The sequence below is a fragment of the Mesoplodon densirostris genome, chromosome 20 (assembly GCF_025265405.1).
Source record: "Mesoplodon densirostris isolate mMesDen1 chromosome 20, mMesDen1 primary haplotype, whole genome shotgun sequence".
Lineage (NCBI taxonomy): Eukaryota > Metazoa > Chordata > Mammalia > Artiodactyla > Ziphiidae > Mesoplodon > Mesoplodon densirostris.
The window spans coordinates 30,652,640-30,665,968 of record NC_082680.1 but is presented as its reverse complement, the minus strand read 5'-3'; the positions used below and the strand labels follow the sequence as shown (position 1 = coordinate 30,665,968).

The 13,329-nt window shown below is 38.1% G+C and overlaps 1 protein-coding gene across 1 annotated transcript in view; it reads left to right on the top strand.

Moving 5' to 3' along the window:
- Positions 1 to 10,446, top strand: part of LOC132481189 (A disintegrin and metallopeptidase domain 3-like) — a 90,937-nt gene extending 80,491 nt beyond the window's left edge. Inside the window, exons 17-19 of the mRNA XM_060085861.1 lie at positions 4,189 to 4,354; positions 7,146 to 7,202; positions 10,390 to 10,446. Of these exons, the coding sequence (XP_059941844.1) occupies positions 4,189 to 4,354; positions 7,146 to 7,200 (221 nt within the window). The 3' untranslated portion in view covers positions 7,201 to 7,202; positions 10,390 to 10,446. The remainder of the gene's footprint in view (positions 1 to 4,188; positions 4,355 to 7,145; positions 7,203 to 10,389) is intronic.
- Positions 10,447 to 13,329: the final 2,883 nt, after the last annotated feature.

Genomic DNA, 13,329 nt, shown 5'->3' with positions numbered 1-13,329 from the left:
AGCCAAACTATTTTCCAAAGTGGCTTTACCATTTTCCTTCCCTCCATTCATCTGTGAGAGTCCCAGTTACTCTGCACAGATGATCCACACTTCACAAGCATTTGGTATTGTCGTTTTTGGTGGTTTTGTTTGATTTTTTTTTTTGCCAGCTTTAGATGTGTAATGATATCCCACTGTTATTTATAGTTAGCTTACTATGTTGAAATAATTATACACTCATAAAGAGTTGCAAAAAAATTTAGAGGGCAGTCTTACGAATACTTTACTCAGCTTCAGTCAATGTTAACATGTTTCAGTACTACAGTAGAATATCAAAACCAGGAAATGGACATTGGTGAAATACACAGACCTTATTCACATTTCACCAGTATACATACACTTATCTGTGTATACGTGTGTGTATGCATTCACATGTGCATATATTTAGTTCTGTGCAATTTCACCACATGTTCAAGTTTGGGTACCCACCATCACAATCAAGATATAGAACTGCATCATCACTACATGGCCCCTGATATTGTTCCTCCTTTATATAGCTACACTGATTCCCTCTTTCCCCTTTCCGAACTTTTGGCAACCACTAAACTGCTCTTCATCTTTCTAATTATGTTATTTCATGAATGTTATATAAATGCAACCTTGTAGTTTGTATCTTTTTGAGGTTGTCTTTTCCTCTCACTTCATTCCTTTGTATTGATGACTAGTATTCCTTTGAATGTCTGTAGCATATTTTGTTTAATTATTCACCCATTGAAGGACATTGTGTGGATGGCAATTTTTAGTTATTATGAATAGATCTGCAATGAACATCTGTGCGGAAGTTTCTGCATGAAAATAAATGTTTAATTCTCTGGGAAGCATGGCCGAGAGTGAAATTGCTGTGTCTATGTTAAGCCATTTATAATTTTAAAAGCAACTGCCAAGCTTTTTGCAGAGTGGCTATATACTGTTTGACATCCCCACCAGTGATAAATGAATGGGTTTTTTGCAGCCTTGCCAACATTTTTTCAGCCTTGCCAACATTTGAAGATACCACTATTTTTTTTTGCCATTCTATTGGTGTGTTTTAATATCTCATTGTGTTTTTAATTTGTACTTCCCTAATGGATAATGATATTGAATATCTTTAATGTGTTTATTTGGCACCTGCATATCCACTTCAGTGAAAAGTCTGTTCATATCTTTTTCCCATTTGCTAATTGTATTGTTTATTAAATGTTGAGTTTTCACATAAACATCTATTTTGTGGGATTTGTGATTTGAACATATTCTCTCCAAGTGTTTTTTCTCAGACCAAAAGGTTTTTTTTTCCAATTCTTATTTTGATAAGCTCTTCTTTTTCCCTTTTTGGATCTATGCTTTTGGTGTCAAGTATATGAATTCTTTGTCAGTCTTAAGTCTTGAAATTTTTTGCTATGATATCCGTAAAAGGTATAGTTTTATGTTTTATATTTAAGTCCCTGATCCATTTTGAGTTACTTTTTATAAAGGGTGGGAGATTAATTTTCCGATTTATGGGTGTCAAATTGTTCTAGCACAATTCTTTGAAAAACCTGTCTTTTGTCCACTGTGTTGATTTTGCGCCTTTGTTAAAAATTAATTGGACATTTTTGTGTTGATGTATTTCTCAGATCTCTATTCTGTTCCATTGATCTATGTGTCATTCACATGCAAACGAGCTTAGATTATTGCATCACAAGGTTCACAAAAATTAACTGAAATTGGATCATAGATCTAAATGTAAGAGCTAAGGTTATAAAACACTCAGAACACATATTAGTAAATCTTTGTGACCTTGGCATAGGCTGTGTTATCGAAGACACCAAAGCACAAGTGAAGAAAGAAGCAGTAGACTGATTGAATTCCATCAAAATTGATAACTTTTGTGCTGCAAATGATACAACCAAGACAGTGAAGGACAAACTACAGAGTGGGAGAAAATATTTGTAAATATTGTATCTCATAGGGGACTTGTATCCAGAATATATAAAGAACCCTTACAAGTCCATAATAAAAAGACAACCCAATTAAAAATGGGAAGGGATTTAGGGACTTCACTGGTGGCGCAGTGCTTAAGAACCCGCCTGCCAATGCAGGGGACACAGGTTCAAGCACTGGTCCGGGAAGATCCCACATGCCGTGGAGCAACTAAGCCCATGCGCCACAACTACTGAGCCTTTGCTCTAGAGCCCATGAGCCACAACTACTGAGACCACGTGCCACAACTACTGAAGCCTGCGCGCCTGGAGCCCGTGCTCCACAACAAGAGAAGCAACTGCAATGAGAAGACCGCGCACCACAACGAAGAGTAGCCCCCATTCACCACAACTAGAGAAAACCCGCGTGCAGCAATAAAGACCCAGTGCAGCCTAAATAAATAAATAAATAAGTAAGTAAGTAAATAAAGGGAAGGGATTTAAATAAACACACCTCCATAGAAGATATACCAATGGCCAAAAAGCCCATGAAAAGATGTTCAACATCTTAGGAAAATGCAAACCAAAACCACGAGATACTACACACTCAATAGGATAGCTATTATAATAAAAAACACAGGCAACAAGTACTAGTGAGGATGTGGAGAAATTGGGATCTTCTTGGTGCTCTTTTTACCACTACTGCTCAAACTCTGGTATCTCTTTTCCACTCTCACCCCAGTAAGAGCTGCTGTCTAATTAGCTTCAGATTGTCTCATACTATGTATGTATATATACACATATATATTCCTTATCCTTCTGCCAAGGACACCTGCGAGGATCCCCTTAACAGTTTTGGAATCCTTAATTTACAGAGCAACTTTCTGTTCAATGCTGCACCCTTCAGGTTCCCACCATTTCTTCTGCTGTGAACTCTGTGTTCTGCTCCATGGGAATGATGTACTTTGCATAGGACTCCAGTTCCCTGTTCTGAGGTCAGCAAATTATCCATAGGTAGAATTGTATTTCCATAAAATCAACATCATGTTTTCTTTTCTTCAGATACTATAGTTCTGTGTTTCCTGTTGACTTCCAGAAACCATTTCCTTCATGTTTTATCCTGTTTCATATTTTTATTATTTGACACATATAATGGAAAAATTTCATCATGCCCACAAGTGGAAGCTCCCAATCTTTCTTCCTTAGAGTAATGGATATCTCCCAGCTAATCTAACAGTAATCTCTTTAATCAGTCTTTGGAGTAATTAAGCACATGAGAAGGAAGCTCCACTTGCAACATGATAATTTTAGTAAAGATGGATTAAAGGAGAATGGACCTTTTCTGATGGGTGAGGCCAGGAAAGGAGAGCTATAAAGTGTTGAGTTCTACCATAGCATGAGACTGCTGCATGTTTGATTAGTTTCAATATTTTTGCATATATTTGCTAATTTATTTCTTATAATACATAAAACTTCCTAAATCACTTTAAGGTAAATTACTTCTAATCAACATATAATTGGACTGTGTGTGTGTTTCAACATCACTGATCCTTTTGTCTTTTTGAGGGGGCATTCAATTCATTTACACTTAATATCCTCAATAGTTGCTTTGGTGGTAATTCTGATTGCTTGATATAGTTTTTTGTATTTTAATTGTCTGGTTTATTTCTTTTGCTTAACTGGACCAAGTTTCCATAGATTTAGTTTTCTAGTTTTATGTAATGTCCTTATAATGCCAAGAGGAATATCTATTTTTCTAATTAGTACAGTCAAAATTAAAACAATATCACTTTATACATCTATTATGTAAATTAACCTAGTCTATTGTTTTTTTAAATTAGCCTCAGTTATATCAATAATTTTCTGTAAATAATTTTTAAAAGTTCTTGTCTTTTTTTGCTCTATATTTTAAATGGAAGAACCTATTAGATGAAAATATCAATCTGATGTGTTCTAAGTAGTAGTTCATAGAAGGGAATATGATAGACTAAAATACATTAGAAAGTAGCACATAAATAAATATTAAATATACATACAAAGATTAAAAATAAATTTTATATATATATATATATATATATATATATATATATACTTGACAGAAATATATAATGCACTTTGGGGCATAGTCACAGAATATTGGAAAACACTTTTAAATTTAAGTTTATTAACTCTATGGTTATATTATTTGAATTCCAAAGTTTTATAATTCAAATTATTAATATGCTTTGAATACCATTTTTGAAAAAGTTGAAAGGTACTCTTATGTTTTCAGGTAAAAGTACAGACATGTTGATAAAACGACATGGTGCTTCTCGAAAAAATGGCCTTGTGATCAGTTTCTATGTTTTCCTGCCTTTCCTCATTTTAATTCCCATCATTGCTCTTAAATGGAATAAAATGAAGATATTTTGGAACAGAGCGGGTACAGTAAGTGAAGGGTAAGTAAACTCATTATCTTTATATTTAATATTAAAAATGATTTAGGAGGAAATTCAAATATTATTCAGAATATTATAAGTAGGGACTCCTGGATGGATTGGGTAAATGTTCAGAAACATACCAAGTATTTAGAAACATACCACAGTTTTTGCAGATTTCAGGCAGGTGGGTAAGTTTCATGTCTATATAGGCCCAGGAACAACTGAAGTAACTCAGTAAGTCCTCAGTACCTTTTGAATAGCAGGCCATGTTGGCTGTAACTGCTTTAGAAGGTCTGTCTACTTCCCAAGCAACCCTGTTTCCTTGCACTGACATTCACTTGTGCCAAGAAGATTAATAGAGACAGGGAAGCATAGAATATGAGGAAGGTGAAGTTTAACAGAGACAAGGCAGCACAGAATATGAGGAATCTGAAGATTAATAGAGACAGGACAGCATAGAATATGAAGAAGGTGAAGATTAATGAAGACAGGGCAGCATAGAATATGGGGAAGGTGAAGATTAATAGAGACAGGGAAGTGTAGAATACGGAGAAACTGAGAAAATATAACATGGCAAAGAATGAGGGAGAGAACACACATAGGATACTGCCCATTTTACACATAATTAATATCACTCGTGTGTTTCTAAAATTAGAATTAAGGCACTTGAGCAGCTTTTCCGGTTTTTTTTTTTTTTTTTTTTTTTTCCCGTAGAGAAGAGCTTGATTAGGTCTTTTTTTTTTTTTTTTTTTTTTTGAGGTACGCAGACCTCTCACTGTTGTGGCCTCTCCCGCTGCGGAGCACAGGCTCTGGACGCGCAGGCTCAGCGGCCATGGCTCACGGGCCCAGGCGCTCTGCAGCATGTGGGATCCTCCCGGATCGGGGCACGAACCCGTGTCCCCTGCATCGGCAGGCGGACTCTCAACCACTGCGCCACCAGGGAAGCCCAGGTCTTTTTTTTAATGAGGTATAATTAACATATGACATTATATTAGTTTTATGTTTACATCATAATGCTTTGATATTTGTATTTATTGCAAAATGATCACCACAGTGAGTCCAGTTAATATTTGTCACCATACATAGTTACAAGAATTTGGTTTTCTCCTGATGAGGACTTTCAAGATCTACTCTTTTAGCAAGTTTCAAATGTGTAATTCGTTATTTTAACTATAGTCACCATGCTGTACATTATATCCCCATGACTTATTTTTTTTACAACTGGAAGTTTGTACCTTTTGACCCTCTTTACCCATTTTGCTCACCGCCCCCTCATCCCATTTTTCTGGCAACCACCAATCTGTTCTCTGTATCTATGAGGGTGCTTTTTTGTAGATTCCTCATATAAGTGGGATCATACTTTGTCTTTCTCTGTCTGACTTACTTCACTTTCATACTGCTTTTTTCTTTACTGTAACAACAATACAAGCCACAATTTGCTTAGTGAATATTTAGGAAAATGAGAATGCAGAAGCAAGGGTAAAGAAGTGGGTCTCATTTCTTCATTGTAAAGGAAATCATTTTTGTTTCTCATTTGTGTAGCCAGAGACAAAATAATGATATAAAATTTCAGTCAACACCTCTACTTCCCAAGTTAGTTAATCTTATTTATGAACAAGTTAGCAGCGACCAGGTAATTCAGGGTAGTGTTCTGCATGATTCATCAATCATTCAACTGTTGTAAACTGACTTAATTGGATGATATCTGGCATGTCTTCCTGTGCTCTTACTTAAGACATCTTGGACAAATCTGAATAGTTGCAAGAACTCGACCTTACTTTGGGAAGAGATGCTAGAGTAAGGTACCACTGATCATAAAGAACAAAGTCTGCTCATGACAGCCTAAATTTTAGAGCAGCAGTAAATGGTTTCAGGGCGGCAAGGGCAAGAAATGATGTAGAGCTGAAACACAAAAGGGTGGTAAGGAAATGGATGGTTACGAGCTAGGCCATTGTCTCCATCCCCCAAAGCCTTTACGGTTGACATCATCTCTTCTTGTCCATGTCCATTCTCTCGAAGATGACTGCTCTGCTTACACATGGCCCAGAGTACCTATCTCAACTCTTTCTAGTTTCATTTTCAAGTAAAAATCCCAATAATCTTCCAAAACCAGTGCCTGTTCGTTCATTTTCTCAAGAGACAGAAGGAAATAACTGTGCAAGTGTATCTCATTTCAGCCAGTGTTCTGTCTGGATTTATAATCCTGAGTTAGGTGTTCAAGCCTGATTTTATCATCTGTGAACAAAGAATTGTAGCCATTTAGTAGGAACCTTTACACCATGACATTCCTCTTCAATAGGAGCTGAGTGTGTATAGGAGCCAAAGAACAAATGAATGCTGTATAAATACCACAAAGGGTAACTAAGCATAGCTAATAGAGAGGCCTCATTAAGAACCTCATTAACAGAAGTGAAATAATAACTATTCACATAGGTATTTGATAGAAATCATATAACTGAAGTTATGATAATTTAAGAATATGCAAATTATCTGTTTAACTTGGGAGAAGCATTATCATAGATATTTTAATATTTCATCCAGTCTTCCATGTAGACAAAACAGAGAAAAGTAATAGATGGATTTTTAGTTTGAAATTTTAAAAATGCTTATTAACGTATTTAAAATTTAGGCTAACCTCAGAAAAAAACCAAGCACTACAATATATGATCCCTGAGTAGCATATAGGAAGCAAAGTGGATATTGGTACATATTAATTGAGTAATTAGGACAAATCTAGCTTTATTACTTTTCTTGACTTTAAGATTACAGTGTTTCCTAACCTTAAAAATAATTCTGTATCTTTAAACAGATCTCTATCAGAAGACAGCAGTAGGAACAGTAACAGCAACGAGTCTTACAGTTAAAGGTGAAGTAAAAGAATCAAACTATTGACAAAATGATATAATTCATTAAATACTTTAAAAATATTTTTAACAGTACCTCAGTATAAGGAAGATATTATTCCTTATTTCATCATTTTGATTTCTATTTGTTGCTATCATATACTAAAACAAAGACTAAAACAAGCCATTTGATGTTAATTTTATTTTATACTTATCTAGAAACATTTAATGTTAACTCATATTAGCCACAGATTTATTAACCAACATCTTTGTAAAACGAAATGACTTCAATGGGATTTTTAATATTTTCTTAAAATATTTATGTGCAATCATGCATTTGATTGGTAGATTTAACATTCTAACTAAGAGGTTTACACAGGTTGTCTCCCAACACTTGTATTTATTCCTCACTAACAATAACTCCCGGGTTATTGTTCTCCTTATTTTATTTTTTTTAAACTTTTTCATTTTGTATTGGAGTATAGCCGATTAACTATGTTGTGATAGTTTCAGGTGCACAACAAAGCAACTCAGCCAAACATATACATGTATCCATGCTCCTCCAGACTCCGCTCCCATCCAGGCTGCCACAGAACATTGTGTTCTCCTTATTTTAGAAATAAGGAAACAGACATAAAGAATGTAAATAATTCCGCACATGTATAGAATTTTAGTGAGTTTTTTGAGTTTGAGTTTGACAACCAGACACTAAGGTTGAAGCTCTTAAGAACTCTGCAATTTTGCCACATATTTTCTGATACAAGACTGGCGATGGGGAATGAAATTTATACTTACTGAGGACCTAGAGGATGCCAGGTAAATGCTAAATGCACTCACCCTCCAAGGCAGAAGAACAATTCTTTACCGTCAGATGGGATAAAGGAGGCTTCTGTATATGTCGTTCAAATTTCTAACTTGTGTAGAGAAATTGTGATATTTGACATATTAGACTTATCCCTGGGAGTAAAGGAAAACAATCAAAAACTCATCTAAGTGTGAGACCCCAAGTTCATATCTTTACTTACCTGCCACATCTGACTTTGATGGAGAAAAAAGTCAGTGGGTCTCTGTTTCATTATCGGCCACCACACAAATCACTTATGACTCCTGTCCTCAATGTAAAGTGGTCTTATTTCCGCCTAGACCACCTTCTCCCTCTTCTCTGCTCACTTTACTGAAAGCCCGCATCTTAGGTGAAGATTGTGGCCCTCGGCTGTCTTCTTCTCATGTCCTCCGTCGTAGTTCCTTCATCATGCTGGGTGTCTTCACCTGAACTTCTCACCTCCACACGATCTCAGTCATTTTCTCCTAGAGCGGTACACTGAGCACACGTCTCCCCGACTTTCTCCAAGTCTTAAGTCGTAAATTCAATATCTTGCTTTCTTTTACCCTTTTTTTCTATTTTTCACAGTCTTCTCCTGCCACCAGGACTTTATGGTTATATTAAGGTCTTGCCTCAAGAATCGGACACATTCATTCAATAAACATATTTTATACGTTGGTTATAAAAGGTACTGAAAGGTGGTTCTTTATGGGGAAGATGAGAGAAGTGGGGCTAACTGGGCAGTTGACACTGAAGGAGGAACTGGGTGGCACCTTGAAATGTGGCTGACTGAGTAGGCCCTAGGGAGCAAGCGACGTGTCAGCAAGGAATCGGAGGAGGCGCAAAGAATGACCCAGTTCAGATACTTGAAAGGAGCCACCTGACATCACTGTCAGTTCACAGAAGGCTTCCTTCTAAATGCGAAGGATACAGTACAGCAAGAGAGGGTGCAGGCAAGCGCTGGGGGTCAGAGAGACGCCTCAGGCACAAGGTCTCAAGGTCCTTAGTTTAAAGTTTAAACAGCCCATCATAAATCCCACTGCCCTTTTCTCAGCAAAAAGTGAAACCAGATATTCAGGCTTTCCCACAGCTAAAGAGAGAGCTTTACCGTTCCAGCTGTAAATCAAGTCTGTCTTAGACAGGCATAGAGCTGGCAGAGCTACCCATGCATATACCCGGGCAGGAACTTTTCAAGCACATGAACGATACAATGAAAAAAAAAATGTCAGGACTCATCCAGGAGAGAAAGGATGTTACCTCAGACCAGGGATAGTAAAGATGGTCTTAGGAATAAATTTTGAAGGTGAACCAACAGAATGAATTGAGAGTTTGGCCGTAGAGTGTAAGGAAAAGTGCTTAAATCATGTTCATTGCTATACAGCAGGAGGAGAGTGAGGCTACCATGTAAAGCCAGACCTCTCTGTGTCTAAATTTGTGCTCTTACTATATTTAAAAATGCATTTTAAAATGTACGGATGTTGAAGGAGAAAATCTGCCTAGGTAACTATGAGCCAGGACCAGTGTCTGATATGCCACGATTAAAAGGTTACGTTTCCTCATAGATGAATGGAACGTAGTTGAAGTATTTTTGACGTGGTAAGGGAGGGATTTAGCAAGATATGGTGCACTTTTTACAAAATTCACAGGGATAAATTAGGAGAAAATTTAGTCAGATTCAGTCAGAACTGGAGACTAGTGAAATGGAATATACAGGAAAAGTGTGATGAGGGCAGGATTGGTTAAGACGGAAAGAACACCACAGTTTTCAGAGACCTAACAGGGGTAGACTTGGTTGAAGTGGTGACTGGATGGATGTATTTGGGTTAGAATAAAAGAGAACTACAAAGGCAAACATTTCTGACACAATGGATAAGGACAGCTTTTACTAATGGCATGTTGTACAGCAGCTGAGAACCAGCTTGGTTTTGGAGCGATGAGGCGGAGGGGAGTAAAGAAGGAGTTTGTTCTGCACATGTGTGTGTGGGACACCTGTTGGCAACGCACAGAGGACTATTGGGGGTTCGCCTCCTCTGTAGATAAAAATAGGGAAAAGAGTAATTATTTCCTTCTTCACATATTGTATTGCTCTTTTTCTCTCTGTTTCCTTGTTCGTGATTTTCTTTGACCCATGTAAAACATAGAGTCCGTGTAAATGAGACATTTATAGCATTTCCTTTTAATGTGGCTATCACAAATGTTTCTGGAAAAAATCAAACCAAAGAAACAAAGAAACCTTGGGTTTACAAATTTGTAGAGCACAGGTATAGATTGTGGCAGTATCAACTCTCTTATATCAATTAATTGATAACCTGTAGTTTTGTTGTAAATTAGACAGCTTTTATTAACCATTAAAAATGTAGCATTTCTTTTTTCTGTATTTCTTTTAGAACGGTAACTAAACAATACCGTCAAAAGCCATAGCTTGGAGAAAAGATATTGCCAAGAAACACACCATTAACTGGGCTGGTTCAAGAATTAAAAAATCTGCTTTTCTCTCCTTTTATGATGGCTTAAAGCTTTCCATTTCAAAAACAAAAGTAAATCCTGTGAGTGAAAGTATGTCACCTTGTTTCGATTCATTCTGTTCTCGAGCCCAAGTTTGTGTGCCCGATGCACAGTGAGACCAAACAAAGGGAAACGTCAGTGTTTGGAGCATCAGAGAAAGGTTTATGGCCAGGACCAACCAAGGAGAGCGGACAGCTCATGCTCAAAAATGCTAACTCCCTGATGATTTTGGGGAAGAGTGTTTATAGGCAAAATTTGGGGCAAGGGCTGCAGGGTATGGAACCTTCCCCTGATTGGTTGGTGGTGAGGTAAAAGGGCGCTGTTCCAGGAATCTCAGTCATCAGGCTTTCCAGCCAGTGTGGGTCCACATGCTTGTGCTCAGCCTGAAGTGACTTCCTGCAGCTGGCTTGAGGGGGCCCTAGTTCCTGTTGAAGAGCTCAGACATACGCATCAGACTGTTCTGCACATCCCCGAAGAGGAACAGCACCAGGCCCCATGCTGCACTGTTGTTTCTTCCTGCCTTCCCTCACTTGCCTGATTAGTAACTGTTTGAATACACCCTTTGGAACTCAGAGAAGGTCTAGGAAGCTGAAAGCCTTTTTTTCTGACAAGCTGGAAACTGGGGACTCGGAAAGGCTTTTGTGCCCAGGAGGGCTCCACAGGGTCCTGCTCAGTTTCAGTCCTTCTACTATGGTCCTCTAGTAGGAAATAGGCAGGTTGGCCTCTTGAATCTTCAAGGCTGCTGCATCCCAAACGGAAAACTTTCCATTGTGTGCTCCTGCCGCCGACTGCCCTCAGATACCCATGGCCCTGCTAATCGCTCCCATCTTAAGAGAGGACACCTAGAATCTGCACCTCTCCAATAGCTCATGATTCTCATGCCTTACCCATTCCAAGCTTCAGGATATTGAGAGGAAGCGTTGCTACACAAGGTCAGCCCCAGAGCCCTCGAAGAGTCATTAGCATCCATTCTATCTTCAAGGAACCGTTCACACTGAGCTCCTGGTCATAGATAGCTGTCCTGTCTCCAGGTGATACTTCCCTGCCCTCATAGAAATTGAGCTCTAGAATCTATCTTTGTCCTTTGAAGGAACTCAGACTTGCTGCTCTTTCCTGACTGAAGCTGAGCTTTTCTGGGTGACAGTTTCTTGTTTCAGTGCCCCCTCTCTTCATCTCCCTCTTCCTGAGATGGGTGCACTTCTGCACACCTCAAAGCATTATTTGTGGATTAGAGATCCATCAGCCTATCTGGAGTCTAGTTAGGACCTACAGAATTTCCATCCATATACATGAAGGTGCTCCTGGGTCATGGGAGCATCTCATCACAAAGACCAAGAGTTTCCTTTTCCAAATGAGCAACTGATGAATGGATACACAAGGTGTGGTCCATCCATACAATGGGATAGTATTCAGCCACAAAAAGGAAGCACTGATGTTGCTACAACGTGGATGAACCTTGAAACTGTTATGGTAAGTGACTAAAGCCAGGCACAAAAACCACGTATTCTGCATCTGTATGAAACATCCAGAACAGGGACATCTAGAGAGACTAAGATTAGTGGTTGTTTACTGCTGAAAGTGGGGGTGGAGAATGAAAAGCTGGGGTGGGTGATGGTAATAACTAAAGGGTAGAGGGCTTGTTTTTGAGATGAAGGAACTGAAATTGACTGTGGTAACGGTTGCACATATCTGTGAATATACTAAAAACCCTACAATCATTCACCTGTGTGCTTTAAGTGGGTGAACTCTGTGGTAAAAATAATACACGTCGGGATGATTCTACCATAACTTTCCCTCATCCCCTTTGCCACTAACTTATTTGGGGCCATTATGATCACTGTCCTGCCTTACTTAATTACAATTTCTCAGGATCAGTTTTCCAGGAGTACTACTACCTAGCAGGTCCAAGTTTTAGACCTGATCAGAGTTTATTTTTGCAACTGTTTGTATAACACATCCTTGCTGTGGAGTGTACTGGGATAAAGGAAGGTGTGGGTGCGTGGCAGGCAGAAGTTGAGTTAGGTTTTGAGCGTGAGTAGCTTAAGATATTTGTCAGAAAATTCCAAGACAATTACCTGTTCTGTCTTCTGCAGCACACCGGTGTCACTTTTCCTCTCTGAGTTTGTCTTGCTGGCCTTCCCATTTCTAAACCTTCCATTTTACGGTTCTAACAGTAACTGTTAACAAGATACACTAAGGTTCCATTTCAACGTTTTCTTCCCTTTCCTCAACAGATTATAATCGAACATTGTAAGAATAGGCACACAGTTGAAGAATTGTGCTTTTTATTGTCTCATGCAAAATTGAGTCCAATATCCTTTTTTTTTAAATTGAGGTAACATTGGTTTTTAACACTGTATAAGTTGCATGTGTACAACATTTTTCAACTTCTTTCAGTGTGCCCACCACCAAATTTTTAGTTTCCATCCCCCACGCTTCTTCCCTTCTGATTACCATTACTCTGTTCTCTCATATGTGTTTGTTCTGGTTTGGTTTGGTTTCTTAATTTATTTTTTTCCACATATGAGTGAAATCATACAGTACTTGTCATTCTCCATCTGACTTATTTCATTTAGCATGATACCATCAAGGTGCAACCATGTTGTCACAAATGGCAAGATTTCATCCTTTTTACAACTTCTATTCCATTGTGTATACATACCACATCCTTATCCATTCATCTATCAGTGGTCACTTAGGTTGTTTCCTTATCTGGGCTATTATAGATAATTCTGTAATGAACATAGGGGTGCATATATCTTTTTGAATTAATGTTTTCAGTTTCTTTGGATAAATACCCAGAAGCAGAACAGCTGGATCAT